Source organism: Notamacropus eugenii, chromosome 1 (genome assembly GCF_028372415.1).
Source record: "Notamacropus eugenii isolate mMacEug1 chromosome 1, mMacEug1.pri_v2, whole genome shotgun sequence".
NCBI classification, from domain to species: Eukaryota; Metazoa; Chordata; class Mammalia; order Diprotodontia; family Macropodidae; genus Notamacropus; species Notamacropus eugenii.
Genome location: NC_092872.1, coordinates 78817480 through 78844775, shown reverse-complemented (window position 1 = coordinate 78844775; position 27296 = coordinate 78817480). Strand labels below are relative to the sequence as shown.

The 27296-nt window shown below is 43.4% G+C and overlaps 1 protein-coding gene across 6 annotated transcripts in view; it reads right to left on the bottom strand.

Annotated features, from left to right (window-relative positions):
- Positions 1-27296, bottom strand: part of UNC13B (unc-13 homolog B) — a 344899-nt gene that overhangs the window by 29127 nt on the left and 288476 nt on the right. For all 6 annotated transcript variants that reach the window (XM_072606704.1, XM_072606660.1, XM_072606674.1 and 3 more), the window contains 8 exons: positions 16685-16731; positions 12783-12861; positions 10134-10208; positions 9663-9882; positions 3578-3805; positions 2622-2763; positions 1363-1532; positions 264-379 (listed from right to left, as the gene is read on the bottom strand). In XM_072606704.1, coding sequence (XP_072462805.1) covers positions 264-379; positions 1363-1532; positions 2622-2763; positions 3578-3805; positions 9663-9882; positions 10134-10208; positions 12783-12861; positions 16685-16731 — 1077 coding nt within the window. The remainder of the gene's footprint in view (positions 1-263; positions 380-1362; positions 1533-2621; positions 2764-3577; positions 3806-9662; positions 9883-10133; positions 10209-12782; positions 12862-16684; positions 16732-27296) is intronic.

Here is a 27296-nt window from a genome sequence, read left to right as displayed (position 1 = left end):
ATAGAAATTTTGTCATTCTTGCCTAATTTTACCACAGAAGGCAAGGCTTAATATTCCTACATTACATCTGGGAGATGCAGGCACAGGTTAGTTAGTCTATCCAAGGTTATGTAGTCAGCCACCAACCCAACAAAGAACAGCCCCCAGATCTCTAGCCACTCAGTCCCTGTTCTTCCCAGGAGATCATGCTATTCACCTTTGGGGACTTCTTCCTAGGGAGGTGTGGGTGGGTAAGCAAGGAGCTCTGCCTGGGGCTGACTTACCTCATGGAGACAGGTATATTGCATGTGATATGGTGCTACTTTCTCTTCCCCCTTTATTTCCACACTGATATGCAGCCGGATTGCTCCTGAGACAGCAGACTTATCTGTCCTCTTTTCTAGAAGGGAAAGGAGACAGGAAACTTATACCTTCAAAAAATACCCAAACTAAGCAAGATATGTCTGACCCTGGTGTAGGGGTCCAAGGAAAGAAGAGGCCTTCTGGAATGAGGGCCAGGGTTACAATCTAAAGAAGGTAATCATCCTTACAAAGACATGTAGCCCAATAAGCATAGTTAGGCAGATGCAGGGAGAACTAGAAATTTCTAGTTTAGATGTCAGAGTCCAAAGGGGCTTTTGAAACTTAGGGTAAATTCAATCAGAGCTGGCCCAAGCCTCTCCCCTCTTAGGTTATGATCATCATGGTTCAGTGAAGCTGGGCATGTATGCGCAGGACAAGTGGGAAGATGGTTACTAGTATTTTACTGACTTACAATTCTCAGTCTTGGCACCCGAAACATGACAGGGGAAAGGAGAGAATGGTATGGTAATAGGGAGAATGAGATGGTAATGGAAGATAACAAGGGTTGCTAGGCACCCAAAACAATTCAATCTCTTAGTCAGAGATGGCTTGCAGATAGAAAGTTTGTACATCCATCATTTCAGAGCCTTAGACTCTACAAAGACAAAGCTCTTTGACAATGGAGAGAGATTCCCAAATTCCTCCCCTTCCTCAGCTTCACAGTGATGAGTTGCTTAGCAGACTGAGGGTGACAGATCTTAGGTAGCTGGAAGGATAATGGTCCAGACTAAGATAAGCCATGAAGGGGACAGGCATAGTCCTGGAAATGTAGGGCCCAACTTAACTGGCATAGATAGATAAACTAGATTAGGTGCTCATAGTAAAAGTGGCCTGTGATGAGAACAATCTCCCTGCCAAGTTCACCAACATCTGCCTCAGTGGTGATAGAGGGGTCCCAAGCAGCTTTCTGTTAAAGTCCTCCCTTTATCCCAGGGTTCTTTGGGTTTATTCCCAAACAATTTCCCTTGGCCTTCTCCTTCTTTCAAAAGAAATACCCAGATCCTCAGCCTAGCTCCTCACCCAAGTTGTACCAGACATCCATCTCGCCACTCAGGGTTCGCACTTCAATGATGGTCTGGCCAAGAAAGTCATCTGATTCCCGCTTCAGTCGCTGCTTCACTCTTGACTTGATGTCATCATCCTCATCCCACACTCGTACTTTGATTCGGTCTGAAGAGTTATGGCACTCACTGTGGGAGTATAGCAAGAAGGCCACAAAGGAGAATTACCTAACATTCAGCACACATGCCTATGGGCTGACATTCAGCTTTCACCTTCTCTATTTTGCCACCCAACCACCAAGTTGCACAGAGCATCTTGAATGATGCAAACAAGAGAGTCAGAGAGCAGCCTGTCTTTCCTGATGTATTCAGTTATATGTCAATCTGTCTTTCTTTGCTCCTATTAGAGAATGAGTCTTTCCAGTAGAGTAGAACAGTCCAATTCTACGTAAGAGGATATATTTTCTAACTAGAGGGAATGCAGAGGACAAATGCCTTCTCTGCGACTTGGGAAGGGATCTGGAATAAGCTATCTATTAGCCCAATCCTTTCATTGCCTTGGAAAGAAGGGTAGAAGATGGGCTCTAGGGAGATCCAGGGTTATCTGTCCAGGGATCAAGGAAGTCACTGAAAGTCAATAGCTTTAGACTATATCTAAGTGTCCTGTGAAGAAAGGAGAGATCAAGTACCCAAGGCTTACTGGCCACCAGCACTACTTGGAATGTTGGGAAAATGAGTTCAAAGGAGGGAGTAGAAACAGAGAAACTGAGGAGAAATGAACCTCCTTCTGTGCTTCCATATACAAACCAGAAATAACTTGATTCAGAAGGGGAGGTCTTTCAATTTCCTTTCCCTGAAATACTCCCAGAGTTGGAAGGGGCCATCATTGGCCATCTAATTTTACCAATGCTTGAACAGGAATCCCCTCAATAGCACACCCAACAAATGGTCATTCTTTCTGGATTGCTATTGTAGGTCACCAGGCAGTACAATAAAAGCTTTCTTGGCTACACCAGGGAAATGTGTTATGTCTGCTGAAGATGCAAGGGTTAACTGGAAGCTGGAGGTGAAACATGTGGGAGAAGGAACAGCAGCAGCCATAGCCAGAATTAAGTAGGGAAGAATCAGCTTTATTTTCCCACGTTCTCCTTTTCCTCCCCAATCCTGTTCAAGTTCTAGGAAAATGGCAAAATAGGTCTTTCCCTGTTCTTGGGAGCTCTGCACATTGTAGCTCTCAGTTCTGCCAGCCAAACTAAGCCTTCCTCCTTGGCCACTTACAAATGGAACTTCTCCTCCCAGACGGGATTCAGGTTGCCAAAGATGGTCTTTGTTCGTTTCTTTGTTTTTCCAACTTGCACGGTGACATAGGGGTCACTGGAGCCAGTCTTGTCCTTGGCCTGCAGGCCCTGAGCACATACCACTGCAAGGTAAGCATGGAACAAGGATGAAGCTACAAAACATGATTACCCAGGGCACAACACCATCCTAAAGTCAGGCTAGTTCTGGCACAAGGAGCATCATCTGCTGAGAAGCTCAGCCACAATGAGGATAACCCAAGACAAGAACTAGAGACATTCTCACTCAATACTATTTCTCCTTGTCTACTCATCTCCTTTCCTAAGATATGCCCCTCCTAAAATGGAATGCTGATTCTATTATTTTACTTACTTCTCTAAGAGGATGAGAGATTGTTCTTTCCCTATAAGCCAATCATTCACTATAGTCCCCTTCAGCAAACATGAGACCAATTCAAGGTCCACAGCAGGTCCCATTCCTCTTCTTCTGTGGGGTTTTTCTTGACTAACAAAGTCCATACATCATCTTATTTCCCAAACTCAACATCTTCCACCTCTGCGCCATTTACTTAATAATTAATCATGCCCTGTCTCGTGCTATCTCTTGCACTGTAATTTAATTTTGGTAATATTATTTACTTCCTCATCCATGGAAGTTTCCCTAAGGAGAAAGTGAACTCCTTGAGAGCAGTAACCATACATACAGCATACATTCAGTGAATCTGTTTTTTTTTCCTACCATCACTCCCTGTACCTATTTTCTCCCCAGGCTCTATAATCATCTTTCACCCACCAACCTTTCCATTTCTCCTTACCCTCTCCCTATTTTTACCAGTGTTGCAGATTAGATCTGCAACATTCCAGCTGTTCCCCCTCCTTACCCCCAATGTCACTTCCCTCTATATCCTTCTGTGCCCTAACCCCAACCTCTCCCCTTACCAGTAATCGTAATTTTAGCTGACCACTTGGAGGTACCATCTAACACGCTCTGCTTCACTGTTTTCATTTGCTGCGCATGGGCGACTTTGCTGACAGTAAAGACATCTCGGATAACATCAAAAATTTCTGGCTTATTCCGTTCACGGATTTTCATGCGATCCTTCATAGCCATGATGATATTCTGAGTCCGGTCCTCGGCTCCATGCTTGCAGCTTTTCTCTGCTGCCCCTGAGAGGTGGCCAGAAATCTCAATAAACATGCCTAGTTGGGGCAAAGGCAAGTTTCTGGCACAAAGGATGGACGGGTGTAGGTTTAGCTGAGGAATAGAGTGGGCTTCTAGACCTGGAAGTAACTCCTTTTCTTCAGTTTGATACCATGAGGACAGTCCAAATGGGTTTAGGACACAAAGGAGAATTTGTCTCAAGGTTAAAGGCTAATCCCTATGCTGCTCAGGAACAACAGCGTCCTCATATCAGAACAGATCCTCCCTAGCTCCGGAGGCCAGCAAGTCCCTTGAGTGATTCAGGTACAGATGAGCTAAAGAGATGGAATCTAACTGTTTAGTGAGAAGAGAGCCTAAGAATAAGGTTCTGGGATGGGCTTGAGGTATCACAACAGTAACTAATAATCCAATCCTTACTTGAAGTCATAATAAAGATAAATACAAATGCAGGGCATTCGAAGCAGCACTTCTGAACTAGCGGAGGGGAGGTAAGGAGAAGTGACAGAATTGTTTCATACATGTGAGCTTTTGTCTCCAGCTAGACTATGAGTTCTATAAAGGCAGAAATCACCTATTTTTCTTCCTCTGTCTCCCTCATACCATAGCCTAGAACAGGGCTTGGCTCCCAGTGGGCACAAAGTACAGACCTGCACATTTCCAATCTTTGTTCTAATAACCAAAGCACCAAGAATAACTACTCCAGAGATGGAGACAGTTCAGTCTGTGGATCCATGCAATTTAACCTTGGGTTATACTGACAAGACAGCAGGAGCCCACAAAAAGAAGCAACCCAGGTTGCCAACATGTAGGAGCTTAAAAATCAAGACTAAAAATGGAGCCTGTACCAGGTTCTTCATTGGTTCTCTCACCCACTTCAAGCATTTGGTGTCTAGATAGCCAGAAACATAAGAGTTTACTTCTACCATATCATACCTCTACTCAAAATCTTTAAATAGTGTTCGAATGTCTACCATCAAAATCTGAATTCCTAAATTCACCCTCATGGCCCTCTATAATGTGTCCCTATCCAACTACCCTACCTCATTTTCTTGGCACTCCCTTCTTCTCCCCTGCCCTCCCTTCAAGAGAGTCACTTAGCTGCTGCGATTCTATTATTTTTTTTTTTAATTTAGATTCACTGTTTTCTTATCACAGTCATTTCTCAATAGACCTTTCCCCTCTATGACCTTCTACCCAAACTCAGCAAGATTTTCTTTGTAATAAAGAAAATTCAATTAAGTAAAACAAACTGACACATTGATCATGTGTGACACTATGTGAAACATTCTCCTCACAGTGTGCCATCACTTCAACAAAATCTGAGAAGTAAATTTCCAACATCTAGCCTGTCTGTAGTTTCCTGCAAGCCTTGCTTCCCCACTAGACTATAAGCCTCATAAAGGCAGATATTACGTCTTATATTTCTTATGTATCCCCTACAGTGCCTAGAATAGGGTTAATATGGACCTACTGTTCAATAAATACTTGTTTACTAATTCGGACATCCTTATAAAATGATGCTTCACTTTGGTCTATCCTTAATGGTCCTATAAAGCAAGTCCTTTAATTTTGTTTTTGTTTCTTTCCTATGAATGTCAGATCCACAAGTGGCCAAGATGGTACTGATTCAGACTCAGGTAAGTGAAAGAATGGTGACAGATGGCTACTATGCATGCACTTAGCACCCTCAGAATTTTCCCTGGCACTATAATACCAATTCCTTACGAGTCAAATTCCTCTCTCTTTGTGATCCTCTCTCTTTGTGATTCCAGAGTGAGTTTTCTAGAATCAAAACTACCTCCTGTCATCACTTCAAATGTTCCTGGGCTATCAGCTTTCAGAAGCTTAGCCACTCACTGGGGCACCCAATACTACTGGGCAACAAGATCTGCTGCCAGTCCAGACTATACTTTCTGTCTAGATATCCTCATTCAGCAAGTACTTCAGTATTTATGTTTGGGTTCCCTACTCTTCTACAGGACTCCTACATCCTGTGTCCAACTTCATTCATGGTATAGGGTTTCATTTGAAGGACTCCTATAGCTGTGGGGACACAGTATAAACAAAGAAAAGGATACAGCTTGAGGTCATCTTCCTTAGAAATGGTACTGGCTGTCATATCTCACATGGATTTCATTTCAGAGACATTCAATAGTCACAGAGAGGCTACTAAGGCTTTCCCAGGATGCTCTGAGAACTAAAATGGACCTACAATTCCTCCATAGTATGAGACTGGAATTAGGTTTCCCATGGGAGAAACTAACATACCTGTCTCCCTCAAATATCTCTGCCTATGTTCTCTTCCAGATGAGATAAAAGGAACAATCTCTTATCCTAACAGTCTACAGCAGTTCAGAACCCCCTACTGATGAAGTTCACCTACATCCAATCTCACAGGAGGCCAGCTGTCCTGCCCAGGGCTATTTCATTGGAAGCTAGGAACCCAGCTCCTCCAAAAGGGAATGCAAAAGTAGCTACGGTCCCATCCAAACTTTTGCTTTCCCAAACTGAAGCTGAGGAAAAGGCCTCAGAGGAAAGAAAAACATCAAATGCCCTATCTGTGCAGAAATGCAGCCCTGGGGCCAGAAGAACAGGGATGTTATCATACAGCTAGCTAGCCTAAGGGTAACCTCAGACATAGTGCCTGGCCCTAACTTTGCAAAGGCGTCTGGTCTGAGGTTCAGCTCCATCTATGGCAGCCTGGAAACCAACGTCATTATGCTAGACCTAAAACTTGGTTCCACTCATGCCAGTGTTTATAGAGTAATAATCACCTTGTCCCCATCCTGTCACGGTGGGTTAACTCTGCCAAACTGTCCTCTGATATACTCCCTAAAGAATCTTCCATGCTTTCTTGTGATTTTCTCATTCACACACCACTTTTGGACCCTTTAACTTCAGTAGCACATCCATTTCTTACACAACAATGGCAACAACTACTCGTATTTATAGAGTGCTTTGAAGTTTCCATAGTGTATTCCCAATAACAATCCAACCAAGTAGATTGTACATGCATTATTATCCCCATTTTACAGATGAGAAAACTGAGAAGTAGATCATACAAATAGTTCAAGACCATGTAACTAGTAAGTAAAGGAGCTGGGGTTGGATCTTGGCTCTTTGGACTTAAGACCCAGTATTGTTTTCGCTGTTTCACTGCCCCTCCATGACACCATGGCTACATTTCTATGTTCTGTGAGCAGCAGGAGAGGAATTTTTCAAAGAACTAATACTTTAAATAGTCTATAACCTAGAAACACAAGTGAAATCCTCAACATTCATACCTCATCCATAGGGCACTTCTCAGAAAATTATCCAAGTGAAGTATGAAAATGCAGACTTAAAGAGCATCAGTTTCCTCTAAGGTTAATATTATTTGAGTACTTTAGGCAACTAAAGAAGCATACCACCAGTATCTACATTTTTCTTTGATTCTAGAGGAATTGTATGAGAAAGAAAAAATGGAGAAAGTCTATGATGAAGACTTCCTTACTTGAAGGGAAAAGGGACTGGGATTTGGTCTTAAAAATAAAAAATGCGTAGAGGGTTGGGTGATATTTGTTTGCTCTCAAAGCAAGAATAAGGAAGGTGGGCTAGTGACAAGGCCAAGAGAGGAGCTAAGATCAGGCCTATCTTTACATACACTCCCATGAATACTAGTGATAAACTTTATTGTGAGACTTTGAAGGTTTCTTGTAATTTCCACACTTGTTATTTTTACCACCGACCTGTTTTAAGTGTTACTAGCAATGAAAAAAAACCCTTAGAAATTCACAAGGGACTTGATGCTTGCATCAGAGACAAAAAAGCAAGGAAGAAGCTGAAAGATTAGATCCCATTCTACAACGGGTCATGGAGAAAAGAAAACATGATTACAGGACCACAGAATTAAAGCTGTAATCAAACTCAGTTCATCCAATCCAAACCCCTCAAATCAGAGACAAAAAGACGGATTGAGGCCCCAGAGAGGTTAAGCGACTTATCCAGGGTCACATTAGTGAAGAGTAGAGCTGGGATTTGAACACAGGTCCTTTGACTCCAAATCCAAAGCTCTTTCCACTTTGCAACGCTCTCTTTCAGAAACATTATGTAATAGCTATGAAGAAAACTGGCAGCCCAATGGGAGAGGAAAAACGGTGTGATATATTCTTGTGCATGCTACAGGCATCCCTTTCTATGGTGATAGGGCACTGAATTCAGCTGCTGAAGTAAGACACACTAGGTTTGAATCTGTGACACTACCCTCATTACAAAGACCCCTTTCCTTCTATGAATAGACCGTGTTTGGGCTCTGGGGCAGTAATAGTCCTAACCACAGACCCACACAGACTCGTGGGAAACAGAGATGACAAACCTGTAGGCTCTTGACCTCTTCCCAAGTGCTTATCACGCAAGGAACACATGGAAATGCAAAGGATCCTTAGAATTATAGATTTAGACATGGAATAGACCTTCAATGTTATCAAATCCAATCCTTTCATTTTAACAACTGAGGAAACTGAAACCCAGAGAAATTAAGTGACTTGCCCAAAGTCACACGAATAATAAGTGGCAGAGTGAGAATTTTCACCCAGGTCTTTAGACCTTGGAACACTGTAGCTAAGAAACTGCACTGCTCTTTGGAGTAGTACTTTCATGGTAAATAACCCCAAGTTGTACACTTGATCGTGTTCAGGATGTTTTACACACAAATTGTTCCATTGCCCTGAATCCCTTGAGCTAACTGAAAAGTAGCAATCAGTCCAATTTGATTTGACTTTTCCTGAAGCTTCAAGAGGATGAAAAGCTTTTTGAAGACCTCCATGAGGTACCATGCCCAACCCCTCTGAGATTTCCTGATTAATCCCCATTACATTTATCTGTTCTAGTACCACAGAATATGCCTGGGGGATTTACACTGTCAAGAGGGCTCTGTGCCTTAACATTCTTTTTCATTTTCAGGCATCTTTATTATGGAAAAGGGAGAACAACCTAATTTGTAAGAATCTGAGAGCTCAAATAAATCAACTCCCTCTTTTCCAAACAGCTTTCATGTTGGGCTTGAAGGTGAGGACAGAAGAATCCCAAATGACCCAGACCCTGCTCTTACTCAGACTCAGCCACAGTGAGAACAGAACAAGAGAGGAGACTCCATCTCCTTCACCATTTCCTTCTAAATGAATTCTCCACTTTTCCTTTTTCCAATTTCTCAGCTCTAGCACTTTTCCAAAACCCATATCTAACAAAGCTACAGTTCCAGTCACTGACTTGGGAAGTCTGGAGCACAAAGGAGTACATTTTCTCCTGACCTTGGTTCTTTGAGAATTTCTACCCCTGGCTTTCCTGTCTGGGAGACCCTACTGATGAATTAGAGTAACTACTACCTTTTCTGGCTCCTGGGCCTGGGTTGTGGGAGGTATATCATGACAGTCCCATAGCCATGTGCCCACTATTTACCATAGGCACTCTTCTGCCTCCTTGGTGGCTATGCTGGGTTGAGTTTACAGAAGCCATTTGGGAAGTGATGGCAGTGAAGTACGAACACATCTCTCAGGTACAATTCCTCTGCCCATCCTCTCCCCACCACAAACTGCACCCCCAAGACCCAAGCAGACCAGCAGTGATGTTTCCAAGGGACTCCTGGGAGAGTATTAAAAGCAGTCACTAGATAACAATACCCCCAAAACTCTGCCTAAGGAGTTCCTGGTGCAAGAACTTCAGTTCAAATGGGCCTGGAAGGACCATGCCAGAGCATCCCCTTGGCAATAGTACAAGGAGAAATCACATTGCTAGAACAGTCACTACGGAGGATGCTGCCTCCCCAGAGCCTTCACCATCTTCAGCCCACCCCCAGTCCATGTGGGCCCAGGCAGCAGTACTCACTTTGTAGGCAGTCAGCATTGAGCAGGTCCTGGCACTTCTCATGGCACTTCACCCCACACTCAGTGCACCGCATGCCCTGCCGGGCAATGCCCCACAGAAGGCCTTCACATTCATAGCAGTAGGTGGGTGTGGTGGCTGTCCACACCTCAAAGTTGTGAGGAGTGGTACAGGAGATAGGGTAGATCAAGGCTTGAAGAGTTTTCTTGTACACGTGAGATTTCTGAAAAACATATATCATGCCATACCCCATCATGGCTGCCTTTAGCTCTAGGAAGGGAAATCCTAGAGCAAAGATTTTTTTTTTTAAATAACCAATCAAGACTCTTAGGAGAAGTTGGCTTTCCCTTCAGACCTGGTAAAGGAGCTACCAGTGATAGTGTCATTGGTCTTAGCTTGGCCTGGCCCAGTCTAATCCAGAGCCCAAAACTCAGACCAGAACAGAAATGTAGCTTAAAGTCAACTAATGCTTACCAGTTCTTCATCTTTGAGGGAGGTCCGTGTGGCCAGTGCAGAAGTGATTCCTGCCTTCCGGGACTGGACCAGGGACTGTGAAAAGAGACAACACATCAACCATGTCAAAGGCTGGGGTAGATATAGGGAACCAGACTACCAGCCTGGATCCTTTCAACTCTGTTCCCAACACAGGCTTCTGTCATTCACTGCTTCCAAATTCCAGTGAAATAGGACCCCAAGCCAAGTTTCCTGCTGGCTTTCCCTTGTCTCAGTGTCTTAGGGAATACCACAAACTATTAAGAGGCACATAGTCTACAGGGCTTCGTTTTCCCCCATTGCTCTAAGATGTTTTCCTCTTCAGGGCTACAAGAGCTAAAGCTGCCTGTGGACAAGAGCTAAGGTTCAGAAACTTGTATCTGAATGTGTCTAAGTCACATGTAGTGATCATAACTGAAAACAGTGATTCCAAAATCACCCTTCGGAGTTTTACTTACTCCTCACCCCTACCTAGGGGTACCAACCCCTAGGACCCAAAGCCCCCAGAAAAAATGACAGCATTCAGAAATCCAATGGGCAGCAAAGAAAGCAACCAAAAATGAATGCCAGCTGCTCTTCCAGCGAGTCCTAAGGCCTTACCCCAAGGACAGTCACCTGCCCTGCTAAGGGCTGGTTTATGTCAGTGAAGTGGTGGCTACAAGCACACTTCATAATATCAAACTAAAATGAGGAAAAGTTGGGAAAGGATACACAATGGTATGGTCTATGGATGTTAAGGAGGGAGAGAACTCTGAGAACACTCACCATTGCCTGTTGAGAGGAGAGCAGAGAAAGGAACAATAGGATATTAATGTCCCATAAACCAAGCAGGGTTTGCCACTGACCTTCTGTCCAAAACCCCTTCTGTTCTCAGACAAACCTGTCTCAAACCTAGACCTCAGGAACTTGTATTCTGTGCTAGGACAGGGTTTTGTAACATAAAGGACTAGAGGTGCTGGTATCACAGTGTCTGAGGTTCTTGGCTGAGACAGGATAAGGGTCCAATATTATGCCTAGAAAACCAGGTCCAGAAAGGATGAAAGGAAAGCCCATGTAGATAGAATAAGGGACAGGAGAGCCAAGGAGGATTTTGCAGGCTAAATGTAGGGGCCAGAGCGACCTCTACAGGTCTCTTAATCCTTGGCATAGGCACAGTAGGGACAAATCCAGAGTCCTAATCCCTGAGAAGGGCAAGAAGTACCCTTCATGGAGGAAGGGGCCTTTAGGCAAACCCTCTCCAGAGAGAGATAGTTGGTGTCTGACTGAGCAGGAAGAGAACCAGGCTTGAAGGCGTAACTGAAAGAAAGGAAAGAAGAAAGGAAGTCATCTGGAAAAGGAGCTTAGTGGTTTCAAAACAGAGACGGTTGTGTTTTACCTTCTTTTAAAACAGACAAAGTCTCAACCCCTCAGTCCAATAGGAAAATATACTACTGGCTTGGGCAGCTATAGGGACCAAAATTCTCCACCCATGTCATAGGATTTGGACTAGCACCCAAGAAGAAGTTACAAGAGGAAAGGTATAAGGAGGAGGAAAGGAGAAAAAAAAATTGAAGGGGAGTTCATTGATTCTTAGCAGAAAGTAGGAAAGAACCTGTTATGCGACCTTGGAGGAGACATAGCGGAGTCTCTATAGCACATATCTCTAGAGGAAACACAATGTAGTGGAAAGAAATCTGGAGTTGGAGGCATAAGACCTGGGTCTGAATGTGTCCTTACTCAATGTGTGACTTTGAAGCATGTCACCCAACCATTAAAGCTTAGATGGCAATGAAACTCTAGCCCCAGAAACCTGACTGAAGGGCATGTCAGAGGTATATACTGGGAGGAAGGGAGGGAGGAAAGAAAAGGAAGGGAGAGGAAAAGGTTTCATCCTGAAGACCTAGGGAGAAGAGGGTTGACCTTGTCTAGTGCAATAGGAAAGACTGGAAGGAATCCTTTGACCTTTCAGCTTCAGAGCCAACTCCCTCAGAAACCCTCATGTTTTATAGGAAGTCTAATTGTGTGAGATAAATTTTACTACTCCAAGTAGGAAACTAACCCCTCAAGTGCACAAATCCTCAAACTCTGTCTCTAGGTATGTAGTTAAGGGGCAAATGTCAATTCAATATAATCTAGGAGTCTTACAGAAAACCTAGAAAGTGTGGAGGCTAATCCCCTAGTATTCAGCCCAAATGTATCCCAATGATAGATCCTGACCAGGGAGGACAGCTGAGAGTACAATTCCTGGGTATACATAGAGGTTAGGCAAAGGGCTCCTCTGAGGCCAGTTATGTGCTTCCAGAAAAAAACAGGGTCACTGAAGATTCATTTCCCAGATTTGCCCCATTGATGGGCTAGGATCCCATTCCACATGTGTTCCCAGAAAGACTTGGGCCCCACTGAGGCCATGTACTGAGGTTTCTTCTCAAAACATGTTTTTGGGAAGGGTCAAGCACCAACTAGGCCAGTCTCTTCCACGAGAGCTATTTAGTATATGTTCAAAAGAGTCATTAGCAAATTGTCATCAGGCCATTGCTGGGAACTCAGTCATCATAAAAAGTGAGACCAAGTGACCAACACATGTCAGATTCTTCAATGAGAGATCCCTTGTATCTTGGTCTGTTTCTGAGAGCAGGTGTGAACAACTCTTACCAAGTCACTGACAAGGGGAAGTGGCTTCTTTTTGCGCAGGTCTGGCATGCTGTCAATGCCATAGAGCCCACCAGCCGACCTAGGAGAAGAGACAGAAAGGGAGAGGGAAATTCAGAACTAATATTCCCCTGATGTGAGGAAGCTCCACTCCATTTACCTCGTTTGGTTTGTTGTATTGTTGTCATTTTCTCCACTGCCCAAAGGCCTTCAGTAGAGCTGGCAAAAGGAGATAAAAGCACAGATCCTCAGGGGTGAAAGAAACCACAGAGGTCCTTCAGGACAACTTCCCAGCTCATGTAGGAGTCAGCATGCCTGGCAGGTGGTCATTCAGCCTCAGGCTCTACATCTCCGACAATGGGAAGCTCAGTGTCTCCCCAGGCAGCACATTTCAGATGTGGCATGAACAGATGACTGTTAGGAATCTGATTCTGAATATTATGCTGAATAGTTTCCTTTCTTGTAGGCTATGTTTACTACTTGCTGCATGCACAAGTCTCTTTTCAATTTGACTGTGAGAGCCATGAGGCAAGGACCATCTTTTCTCCTTTTCTTAAAATTCTCCACCAAACCTAGTATGGTGGACACGGTTGACACACGGATGGACTCTGAGTAAATCTATTGATCATCAAGTGGGTAGTTCTTGAATCTATGGCTTCTGGCTAGTGAAAGACTCACAGAAGGAATAAACTCCTGGAAGCCACAATTTCAAACTGTAAAACTCCATAGTCAACTCTTAGGGTTGGGTCACAGGCACTGGCCCCCAACTGCAATTCCTGCTTAAGAAAAGGTATGATTTGGACAGTTTTAGGAGATGAGTCCTTAAGAATTTTATAATATGACTCAACTCCCTCCTTACATTCCCAACAGCTAGAAGAAAAAAGACAATCATCACGCTTGTCCTCCTGGGGAACATTTCTAAATCAAGAGAACCAGGAAAGGCAACCAAGGGAGTGGGCAGCTTATATGTAGGAAACAGAGTCTTGGCATGCACAGACCGAAATCACTGTCCAACACGGTATTCTAATATCCTCAGCACTTTGCATATAGCTTTCTATGGGACTTGTGATACAGTCTTATTTCAACTTTGCAGGCTCATAACTCCTGAAGAGTCACTACTATACACATGGAGGCTAGGCATTGGGGACAGTACTAGGGATAGGCTGGGAACAAACTGTGGGGATAGAGAAACAGGGGATTTTCTTATATTCAGTTCAACAAGCTCCCTCAAGGAGCAATACAATACAATACATCTAGGAAATAGATCTACTCACATGAAACAAAGGACAATACAGAGCAGTAGAGTTTCAGTGTTTCAAGGAACTGTAATTTTGATAGCACAGAAACACTCCTCTACACACCAATGATGTAGATTAGAAATCCTCTATAAATTCACTATCAGGCAACTAAACTAAAGTTTAGAGTTGTAAGGCACCTTAAACTCAGCAAGGCTGCTCCTAAGATAACAGACATACGCCATCAATGGACACATGATCGAAGACTTTCCAGCTTAATGGGGTGTACCAGATCTTGTGGTTCCATTGGCACAGCCAGAAGAACGCAGGCTCACTGCTATGCCTGTGCTTGGCTGAGGCAGCATTGGAGTCAGATTCTAGTGGACAAGAAGAGTGGTGGGCAAGAGAAAAGGAGAGAAGGGAGATAGAGATGGAAGGACACAACAGGGAAGGAAGGAAGGAGGAACGAAAGATAGAGGGAATAAGAGAAGGAGGGAGGAGAGAAAAAAGGAGGGAGCGAACTGAAAGGATACTAATTCCAACTTCTTCCTTTTATAGGTAAGGCTCAGAAGGGTTAAATGACTTATGTAGGGTCACAAAGATAGTGAGTAGCTGCGGTGGGATTTTGAACCCAGGTCTTCCTGACTCCAAGTCCAGAGTTCTAGCCACTATACCATATTGCCTCAGAGTTAGGTTGCTATTAGTACTTGGTAGTAAAACAATGACTACTAGATTTTAAATCATGTCTAGTCCCTTGCTCTCTCCATTGGGACTCTGGGACCTTGGAAGGAGGAGAGGTAATATAGGTGTAAGGGTAGACCAAGGCTCAGTATGGAATGCCACATGATAACTCCACCATCAACGCTGGTTCTTGAAGCTACTGCTCTGTTCAATTTCCAAGTGATCATGCATGTAATTTCAAGAGAATTTCACAGGAATCTAGTTGAAATCATGTTTGGAATTCTCATTTTGAGGACTGTCATGGGATGATGTTGGCTACTGGGGAAAAAGAGGGAATCTGTGGTTACCACAGGAAGTCAGAACTTTAGGGTTTTCTTGGGGAACCAGAGGCAAGCCAAAGAACTGGGCTTGAGTAAAAGGATACAGACACAGCTAGCTGCAGGAGTTAGCTCTGCCTTAGCCAACATTTAATATGATATTAATAAGCTGCATAGGAAAATAGCTTAAACACATACCATCTTGAGTCAAGGAATTCCAGATGGAATCACTAGGAAATCAGAAAACATTTCAAAGGGCTGAGCTGACCACAAACAGTTTAAGACACTACCGTAGTACTACTGTGACATAATACCATATGACATTCAGATGCATTAACAAGTACAGAATGAGTAAGGACTGTGTTGAATGTGTTCTTTGTCCTGATTTAAGTGATATTTTTTAGGCCTGACCACCTCTATAAAAGACAATAAGATCATAGAACCAGAGTCAGAAGGGACTTTAAAGGCCATTCAATAGGACCTCCTCATTTTCACAGTTGAAGATACTGAGGCCCAGGGAGGCTTTGACTTGCCCAAGGTCAAATAGGTAGTAAGTGTCAGGAGAGTCAGTGAAAAGGGGGCAAAGATGAGAAGGAGAATGGGGAATATGTTCAGGGAGGCAAGTTGAAGTCTGCAACTTTGGAGTGTGTAACCTAGAGAAGACAGGACTAAGAAGGAATTTAGTGACCTTCTTAGGGATGTCGAGGACTTGGATGAGAGAAGTGTGATCACTGGGTTGTGAATAAGAGGAAATTGTCTGAAAGGGAAAAAAAAAGGTTCTTAGGGAAATAAGGAAGAAATTACTAATATGCTACTCATTATAGAGACATGACAAATAGGGTACAGAATGGGACATGTTTATACACATATGCAGTCATTGAATTTGTCATGCTTGATTATGCATATTTGCTACAAGAAATTTTTCTTTTATTTCAGTGAGGTGGGGATGGGAAGCGTTTCTGTTAAATAAAAAAAGAGGGGATTTATTGATGTGAAATGCTGCATGCACTTTCAGATGAGGTCACTGTATTATTCATTTTATTTAACTGTTTTATTTTGTTACAAGAGACCTCATGTGAAGTGAGAGTAATCCATAAACGTTTATAATGCAACAAATACCAATAAAACCTTTTTTTAAAGAAAGAATTTATTAAGAGGTATGAGGGAAGTTAAATATTAGCAGATAGGCAGCCAATGAAGAGAGTGGAATTGTACTTGGTGATGCTCTGGAAGAGAGGAGATGAACCTAGTGGCTTAACCATCTAATTGCTTCAAAGGTCAGTGTATGAACAGATTTTTTCATGGTCTCTTCCAGTTCAAGGATCTATTCCAGCAAAGAATCCCACATAAGGCAAAGGTCCTTTTTCTCCCTAGGATTCCCCTGGCCTTGGCCCCAAGATTCTCCTCTCTTTGACTTGGTTCTAAGTAACATTGATTTGAAAGCTATTTTTTTTGTTAGTGGTGATCAAAAAGAAAGTGTTTGTAGATGAAACTTTTTTTCCTGGCTCTCCATTCTTCCAATGTGCTGTACTACTCACTGTTGTGACACCAGGGGTCAGAAATCAAGAAAAGTCATGGGAACCAATCTATAGTGCCCTATTTTCTGCCTCATATAAAATATAGGCAAAAAAAAAAAACATCTTAGGAAAAGAACATCTCAGGAAGCGCTTACCCGCCTGGGAGCCACAGCTGCCTGGAGGGGTCACCATCATCAGGAGCCTTCAGAAAAGAAAAAAAAAGTCAAGTTAGATCATAAGAAGGACAAAACTTTAGTTATAACTTAGGCTGGGAATAGGACAGGTGGAGGGAGACCCAGGAATCTGTTCTCTTAGAATGTTGTTCATGCAACTTACAACACACAAACATATGGACACACAGACACAGAGACACAGCCACTAGCAATGTGTGCCTGGTTATAACAACTCCACCCCCAAAATATCTCTGCCTGATGCCAGGAAAGGCAGGTTGTAATGACATGGACCATGGGTAGCTACCCATTGGATGCTTCAGTAGAGATTTTCAAGAGTCTGCTCAGTGCATCTGTTCTTCAGAAAAAATAATCAGAAAAAAATGTTTTCACTCTTCTCTGCTATACCCCACACTTCACAGAAGATTCTTGCTTTATTTAGGATAAGAACATCCCTAAGTGGTTCTCATCCAAAGATAGGGAAAAAATTTATAGATGAAGGCTCATCTCAGCATGAAGACAAAGACCCTAAGATAAACAAAATGATTCTAACTTCAACCAACATCAAACCAAGGCTCCTTCCTTTGATCAAAGGTTGATTTCTTCCATACTTCGGAAACTACCTGAGAGTAAGACCATATCCTTTTCATTTCTGTATCTCACCTGACTCCAACACAGCACTTCTCATGTAGTAAGCATTCAATAGATGATTGCTGAATGAATTATCTTAGCTAGAGATTATAGTGGGGACCAAAGCCATGACAGTTTTTGTGCTTGGCCACAGAGAGGTAGACCATGGGGCAGAGGTTTTAACTTTGAAACAGGTGCCACAAAGTACCATCATTGACAGTCCTAAGGCCGAGCTGAGTATGGGCACTAGCCTCCTTCAGACCAGCTATCCTCTTCTATGAGGGTATACCCTCCTAGGGAAAGCCCAGATGGCTGTGCTGAAAACCAGTCATGGTGGTGTAGTGGTGATGGTGGTGATGGTGGTGAAGGGAGGGGGAGAAGCTGGTCTTGACCATAGAGAGCAACTTAACTACAGATCTTCAAATCATATGCAAAGCTGGCTTCCAAAGGGAGATAAATGCCAATGAACTCTGTCAGGGACCAGGAAGGAAACAGCAAATTTAAAACAACTTATAGTTTTATAGCTTTGGAACTAAAGTCATTTAAATTTAGTGGAAAAGAGAATATAGGTGAATGAACCCACCAGGAACAAAAGCCAAGACGTGAGAACCTGAACATGTCTCCTCACAATTTTGGGGGTACAATCTAATGTGTGCTGCCACCACTGGGATCTCACTATCTCCTGCAAACATAGGCTAGAGGCCAATGCTGCTGCTGTAGGCCAGGCCCGGAGCAATAGATAATGGGAACATCCAGACTTTCCCAGAGCTTGGCTCAGAAGTATTTCTCTGTCCTTTCTCAAGGGAAAGTAGGACTTACCCCTTATCTCTTGCCTCAGTCCCGGTCTTGGTCCATAAACTCCCTCATGCTCCTGGAGACTGGCATGACCTTGCTGAGGGTTGGTCATTCAGTAGCCAGCTTGTTTCTAATCCATCTGCTTCCCTGGGCTAAGCTGGGGCTCAGAGGCATAAGTACGTACACACACACACACACACACACCTCCCACCACACCAGATGACTTTCTTTTTCACTGGAAGATCTGTTACCAGAGATTCCCAAATAGACCTGAACAATGCAAAGGCAGGTCCCAGAGCTGGTGCTCATTAGAAGAACAGGTTGGGGAGGACAGAAGGCAGGAATTTATTTTCCAGTGCCAAGCTGGTGTTTTCTCTACCCTCTTAACATTTGTACCTTTTATCAGGAACTGGGGCCACTGAGAAAGTCAAAGGGAAAAATGACCTGAAAAACCAAGCTGCCTGGCTCACATATGAACACTTCCAGAAAAAAATACCCACTTGGGATAGGGATGGGGGGTAGGCAGGAGATGCACAGTTGAGAGCTTGGTAGGAGACCCTGGGACCACCTGGGATGGGAGAAGGATACACAGCTGAGTGGGGAGGGGACTGGCCCTAGGACCACCTGGGGATGGGAGCGATGTACAGCTAAGAGCTCACCAGGGATCCAGGACCACCTAAGATGGGGGATGGGGGTAGGAGGGGTGATAATGAGGGGGAGGGTGCATAACTGAGAGCTCAGTAGAGAGCCCTAAACCCACCTCTCCAAGAGGGTAAGGGTTGGAATGAGCAGCTGCTCTCCTTGCATCCCACTCCCCAACTTTCCAAAGGATATGTTATTTGAGGTCACAAGAAAATCTATCAACAGTCTCAGAATAGGTCAGGGCATTCAGGCTGTCAAGGACAGGGCAAGCAGGCAGAACTATAAAGGCCAAGCTCCAATCAGGGGCTAAGGCTCAAGGCCCAGATATCCATTGAATTATTTTAGGTTCCCCTTAACCTCCTACCATGGCGTGGCTTGTGTTAACTTGAACATATCCCACCTTCAGCACATGAACTCATTCACTACCTTCTCAAAGCCACTGGCTAGGACCTGCCTCACTGGTACCAAACTCTGAAAGGTTTCTGAGCTCTGGCCAGGACTCACACTGGGGGTTGAGAACAATCATATACCATCATATACAATTTAGGCATTGATCAAAGGCTTCTAAGGAGGATCGGCACCAGTCTTTAAACCTGGATCATTCTCTCTGGCGATTCTACTGAATCCTGAAGTGAGATGCTGAAAGAAGGAATTTCAAAGAAAGCAAGAAAGGAACAGCTAAAAAAGCACTTGGAGAAAGTTAGCATGTGAAGAGTCAAAACAAACACTTCAAACTGCTAGAGTCTGCTAGTCTGGGTGAAAACATGTTCCAGAATCTCCAAGTCTCTTCAGCAAACCAAAGGCAAACACTGTACTAAGGGAGCCAACTGCAGAGCAAAGTACCAGGGCTACGGTTCCTTCCCTTTCTCTCCTTGCCCAACCTGCCCTAAACTTCAGCATCCATGCAGCCTTTTGGGTGCCCTCAGGCTTAAACTCCTGGCAATTAAAATGTATGTGAAATAACACTCCAACGGGCAAGGTGAGGAGAGGGAGAGAGGTAGGCACAAAGATGCCAAGCTCTGGCTGTGAGTGCACTCAAGGTAAGTGAAGGATTCAAGAGTTAGGCTAAGAGTAACTTGGGCAAAGTTTGAAAGTATGTGCCTTGTGACGGATAATTATGTCCCATTTGTGTTGTGGTCTTTACGCTGAGGCTTTGAAAATTAATCCAAACATCTTGACTTATCACAAAATAAATAGCATTAAGAGTGGAGCTTTCTGGCATTGCAAATGGGTGTGTTTATAAGAATAAATATTTAAAAACATTCTTGATTACGTATGTCTCTCTGGGGCACCCATGGAAGTTGTTCGCCCTATCTATCCTCAGTCTTGGCTCTAGGTAGGATACACAAACACCAGGTGAAGAATTTCCAAAAAGAAGTAATGGAAAATGTATTTGCTGTTTGGGATGGCTCTCTGAGAAGGGGGAGGGTAGAATACCAGAGGAAATTTAAACTACGTTTACAAAAATAACAATTTTTTTAATTAAAAGAAGCAATAGTAGAAGAGCACAGTAGTCCCTCAAAGTCCTCAGTTCTGATTACTGGTAGATTCTGTGCTGATCCTGAATTCAAATGAAACCTTAGACATTTACTAGATATGTGACCCAGGGTAAGTCAGTTAATCTCTGCCTCAGTTTCCTCAACTGTAAAATAGGGACAATAACAGTATCTGCTTCACAGGGTTACTGTGAGAATCAAATGAGATGTTTGTCACAAGGACCTATCACATATAGCAGACCCTATAGAAATGTGTATTCCCTCCCTCTGTCCTCTGATAGAACAAACAAGTCAATGGAAGCTTAAGTTTTCTTTCTGACCTGGTGGCTCCTGCACCAAACATTGTTATTTGCTACCCAAGAATTTTTGCCAGAAACCAAACATGCTGAACGCAGGAAGGACACAAAGCGTCTGAACATGCATTAACACCACTTTTGGAGAGAGGACACAAAGTGTTTGCAGGCACAAGCATGCACAAAGCATGCACACCCCAGCTGGGGGACAAACAAAGAGCCATGAGACATGACCTGAAGAGCTTGTTGCCTTCCTTCTGTAAGGGGAAAAGAAAGAAGATAAAAAGAGGAAAAGAGAGGAAAGAGATTAGAGCAAATTTCTGCACATCAGTGAGACGTTAAACTGGTTGCCAACTCTCCAAGAAGCCCAAGGATGAGATAGTTGGGTTCTGGGGAGCTGGGAGGGGAAGGGAAAGGAGATTTAGAATGATGTACTCCCATCCTGATCCCCTCAATTCATCACATGCCCCTGTCAGCTCCTCAGGGACAAAGTTAGAGAAAGACCTTCTCATGAAAGGATAGGAATGTTGTGTTCATTTCTCTCCTCCATGGTATTCATTCCATCAATTAGAGTGAGGTAGTTAGAGACATACTCATGGGATAAGAGGAATGGCGATCACAGACCCAACACTACCCAGAAGGGTGTTCAGACCAGAATCATAGCTTTTTCAGAGGCCGTATAACCTCATTCTAGATTTAGGTCAAATACACTCTATAGCTGAATCCTTCACCCATCAGGAAATAGAAGCCATCCATAGGATCTCACCCACATGTCCCAGCTGGAATCTTGACAACTCAACTGAGAAGCTCTAGATCCTGGGGTTGAGTTTGTAGTAGTAACCACTCAAGACAGTTTCTTATGAAAAAAGTACCTCCTACCTATTTAAACAACAAATAATATAGTCATATCATCCAGTGACCTAGAATGTCCCACCTCACTCCTGCCTCCTTCAACTTGTCCAAATCCTACCCTCCCTTTAGGGCCCAGTTCAGATCCCATCTCTTCCATGAAGCCTTCCCCAACTATTCAGGCTCACACTGCTCTATCTCTTCTCTGAACTCCTATTTACATTCAGTCAGTTCTCACAGTTCAACACACCATTGTCCTCCAATTGCTTCATGGGTGTGAGTGTGGTCACCTCAGCTAAATTTTCTCTTGTGAAACTTGCCTGGGAAAATAGCTACTTTCTGATCAACAGCTGGTGGGAAAGCAGGAACTTCAGAAGCTGCATTAATGGTAGAGTTGATGTGTCACTTTGGGACACAGGGCCTATTTGTTTCCCTCTTCCTACTGTTCCTCTGAGAGAGATGAAGACAGGGCCTGCTTTGCTTACTCCTCCAGGGAAGCTCAAACTTCCTGCCTCAGAGCTCTGAAGCAAGGCAGGCTCTTCTGCAGTATCCAGGCCAACTCCACCCCAAGGACAAGTTACTTTCATTCAGGGCCAAGGGCGTCCTACTTTCTCATTTATTCCTTCAAGAAACATCACTATGATGGTTGTCCTGGGACAACAGAAGCATTGAACAACAGAAGACCAGGCCAGAGGCCACCTGAAGACATCAGAGTGAGTGACTGAAGTTTCCCCAATTCCCCTCACTCCACTTCCAGTGAAAGTGGATGATCAGATATTGCCTGGGCATATTACCTAGCTTGCCAGCTCTAGTGAATATATAAGAAAGAATATGGTAAAGGAATCCTGATGCAACAGAAAGACCAGAGGGTTAGTTCTGTTTTTCAGTCATAGAGACCTTTCCCTAGACCAAATTCTTGGACTAAGAGAGCTTCTTGCATGTTTCTTCCCTAGGGCCTAATGAGAATTGCCTTTCGTTTCCCCTTCAGAAAGCCCATTTGACTTCTTTCTCCTCTCCTTTCACCCTAAATTTATCTTAAATGTATCCACAAAATCTCTCTCATTTTCTCAGCCGGTACAAAAGAGATCAATAAGGCTATACGGTGAGAAGAGCCTGTGCCCACGCTTCCCAAAGTTAGGGATCACTGCATCTCAGAAGAGTGTCCAGGAGTCTTGCCACAGGGTCCTGCCCATTTACTCAAAAGGAGGTCTGCCAGTTGGGCATTTAGGTTTCTTTCACTATTTCATTCACTTATCCAATAAATATTTATTGAAACCCTACTAAGTGCAAGACACCTGAGGGGGAGAAAGACATATAATAAAAGATGTGACAGTTCAGGAGAGGAGATAAAATGTAGACATAGCTACAACACAAGGTAGAATGTGCTAAGTTCCGTATTAGTGAGATTTGAGCAAGTTAGACTAGGCCTCCATCCAAGGAAAGGAAATATGCATATAGAGCCAGCTGGAATATCTAGTGAATATTCATGTATAGAGTACCTGCCTCCCCCTTTCCTTTGCCTTACCTGCTTACTCTAAAATTAGTGTATTTAGACAATCCTTTGGAATACTTTGGCCTAACACCCCAGTGTTGCCTCACATCAGTGTGCCATCCAAAACCAGCTGGCTGTCTGGATGGAGTTGGTACTCTGGGATTCAGTCAGCTAAAAAAGGTGCCTCCAGGTCAAAACATAAATCTGGCAATAGCAGCTGGGATTTGTCAAGAAAGACTTCATGAAAGAGATGACACTCGATTGGCCTTGAAGAATGTCTAAGATTTGGATAGCTTCCTTCCCTCTCTATTGCCCTCTCTGCTTCTGGGGCTGTGAAGGGCCTTGAATGTCAAAAGTCAAGCAGTTTGGACTTATTCAGTGGGTGATAAGGAACCACTGAAGGCAATGAAGCAAGAGGAGAATAAAATGGTCAAGGTAGTACATTAAAAAGGCTAGAGCATTGGTTGTACACAGGTCTGTCTCCCTTAAAGCTGACAGCAAAGGAGTAGAGCATATGCTATTTGCATGAATTCAAGTTTGAAGAAATTATGTTTGTCACGAATCCCTATTCTGGCTTGAAGCCCCCTCATTTCGTGAGATAAAAACTACTCTCTCCTCTAGGACAGCTGCTTCACCATGGGCAAATATATACAACACACAAAAGGGAGAAAGGAGCAGGTCAAAAGTACTACCTAGCCAGAATCTGGGCAGAGTTAGTTTTGTGGATGGATCCCTGATCTCAAAGTGAGACAAGCTTCAGTCCTTACAGAATGAGTAGCCTTATGGAAATGGAGAAAACATCCCTGGAGCATATCACTGATATATAAAGTCATACTCTTTGGAAAGTCCAATCATCAGCCAAAGAAGGTAGTTTTGATATTTTTGCCTAAGTTTATTTTCCAAAATCAACACTGTGCATAGCAGTTCGTTTGTAATTGGGATGAAACATAAGATGTGATTCTCCCCGTTTGACTCTCCAATAGAACTTCAGTTCCATCTTTCTTTGGAGGGAGGATGATGGGCATTTCCCTTATCTTTGGTTTCTTAAGCAGCTGGAGGTGAGAAAGAGGCAGCCTGTGTTCTCTTCTTCCTGCTATTATCCTCTACATATTCTCCTCTACTCCAACCCCCACCCCACAGGAACAGTTTTTTCAGGACCAATTTAGGCCTTTATGATGAACCCACTTAAAGAATTTTATAAAGCAGTCAGGTTGCTCTTCCACTAACCCAACCCTTCCCTCATCTCCATTGTCACTACTACTTGTCTAAGGCTGGGCCCCTCATCATCTCACACTCTACTGGCCCAAAGCTGATTTTCTTTTCTCCTCTGATTCATGATGTAGACCACTGCCAGATTAATCTGTTTACAATAGTTTTCATCAGATAAATGATCTACTCAAAAGAGTCCAATGGCTCCCAGGTTCCTGTAGGATCCAATTCAAACTCTTCATGTGATGGCCTTTCATAATCTGACCTCCTAACCAATTAACAAACATTAAGTGCTTACTATGTTTCAGGCAATAAGCTAAATGCTACGGATGCAGAGAAAAATAAATAGTTCTCCAATCCTGAGGAGCTAAAATTCTAATGAAGAAAGCAATTGATACACATAGATACATACAGAAAATATGCAAAATGAATACAATGTGGTTTTGGGAGAGAGGATCCATTGACTGGGAGGACTAGGGAAGGCTTCACGTAGAAGGTGATGCTTGAATTGAGTCCTGAAGGAGACCTGTGATAGAGGACCATGCAAAGATATGAGGAAAAAGACAGCTACCATATTCTGTGTATAGCACAGTGAGGAGACCAGAAGGGATGGGTGAATTGTAGAGTACCAGAAGAGTCAAGGGTAAGAAGACTGGAAGAGTAGGAAGGGAAAAGGTTGGGAAGAGATTTGTGTCAAACAGAGGGTTACATCTAAACCTATAGGCAACAGGGCGCCGCTGGAGTTTTCAGTAGATCTCCCTAATAACCAATCCACTCGCCTTCTGTTCTATGAAGGTCAGTCTGCGCACCATCCCATGAGTGCCATTAATGCTTTTTTTTTACGCACACTGTTCCTTTTACCTAAAACTTCTGCCTTCTCCTATACAGATTCTGTCCTTTCTTCAGGTCTCTTCTCTGAGAAGTCTTCTTTCACTACTCTAAGCCTCATTGCTCTCCTGTTTCTAAAAGCTCCTACCATGTTTACAGTTATCAAATCAGAGAATTTTAAAATTTGAAAGGACTTTAATGATCATTTACATGGAACAACCCCAATCTCTGTCCCCCCAACCTCATTTGGCAGATAAATACTCTGAGACCCAGGGAGGTTAAGTGATTTAGCCTGAACCATAGACTTGATCTGTATCAAATAATTTAGCACATAAGGAGAGTCATCTTCCATAATCACCTTGTATCTTCCACATACTCTGAATTGGGTGGTATACTTATTTGTTTGTATGTTACAACTCCTATTAGAACAGATCCTTGAGAATAGGAATTGTTTTTGCCATTTTTTGTATCCTCAGATCTTAGCACATTTCGTGGCACTCAGGAAGCACTCAATAAATGCTGACTGACTGATATGGTTCGCTACTGTTTCATGTGAGTGAGTCTTGTCTCCCAGGAAGACTGTAAGTCCCTTGAGGACCAGGCCTACATCCTCTTCTTTTTCTTTCACAGCTCTTCACACCAGCCCACTATAATCTTAAAAACACTGTCACACTTCACAACAGCACCCACCTCCTCAGTGAAGACTTGTGATCCTTCCACTGCATCCTCCCCCTCAAAACAAAAACAGCCAGTTCTACTCACTCTAACATTATCTCAACAAAATTCCCCTTAACACTACCAAGCTATGTTCCCAAGCAGGCTGAGCCTGGGATGGCAGTTATACTCACAAAGCTACTTCTGTGTTCTCGCTGATGGCCCAGAACAAGGGTACTTTGTCAATCTAGGTATAACGCCCCAAATGGAATAAATATATTTAGCAAGTACTTACCCTGATCTCTGTATAGCAGTTGCTCTCTAAACAAAAAGGAAAATGGAGCTTCCGTCCTGTCATTACTGGACAAAATACTCTTCCTGAATTGCTCCTCTTTAAGTCTTTTCTCTACATCACTCATCCTCATTTTCCTAGCCAGAAAGCCTCATATAATTTCTTAAACCACTTAATAAACCCAAACCATATCATGTCAGGGACTAGGAGAATAGGAAAGAAATGGAGAAAAGGGGCTATGAATGACACTTGACTTTCTATTTTACTGCTGGAAGGCTGGACTTCAGACCTATTTCACAACCATGTCTTCATTTTAGCTAAATTGTGTTACAACCACATACTGTGGATGTCCTGTTCTAACAATAATTCCAAACAACTCTGTAGTTGGCTCTTATTCGTATTTATCTTTGGGTTCTTGAGAAGCTACTATCCAACAGTGGCTATAGAACCTGCCTCCAAGCCAGGATCTGGGTTCCAGTCCTGCCCATGACATATCCTGGCTTGTGTGAGCCTGAGCAAGTCACTAAGATTTCTCAGTGCTCTAGGCAACTATAACTAAAGATAAGATGCCTACTTGAGTTCTCCCCACCTGCAAGTTCCCTATACCTATAAAATTACAGGTCTAGTCCCTATCCCTGACCCATCTGATTCTTGCATGTATATGTACTCTTGTCTCCATTAGACTGGGAACTCCCTGTAGACAAGTATTTTTTCCTCTTACTGTTTTTGCATCCCTTTCTTCTCTCTCCTCAGACCTAGTGAAGGTTTCTGAACACAGGTGGGTTTTGATGGTTAGAGATCTGAACAGCAAGGCTGAGACAAGTCCACCCACCCCCACACTCTTTCAAATGCCCAGTCCTGGCCAAAGGAAAATGCTGCAAAACAAGCCAAGGTCTTAACCATAATAGATTTAATGTACCTGAATGTATTTCTTCAGCTGAAAGACAGTTTGCTTCCTTAACTAATTCCTGTGAAAGTCTCTTCTGTGTCAGTCTCTTTTCTCTCAGTACATTTTTGAAGTTGTTGATGCACTTGTTGAGGTATATGGTCTCTGCACACACCTGATCTAGGCTCAACTTCCCATCCTTGGGCTCCTGAGGCCTTGAACAAGTCTCATCCCCAAGGCTGCACATGGGCTTCAGCTGTCCTAAAGAGACATCCAAATCTGAACATGGCAATGAACAAGAGAGCAGAGAGTCATTAGAAGCAGGAGAAAGACTGCTATGGTCCAGATTGACTTGTTCTTTATGTCTAGAAACAACCAATTCACTGGCTGCAGCATCGCTAGCCAAGCTCTCACTCCCTCTGCTCGAGGGGCTTTCCACCAAGTAGTCTCTGTCTCCCCCTGGGCTCAACATCTGCAGTAGCCCATCACTGTCATCAGTTTGGGAGCCACTCTCATTGCTCTCTAGGCCTT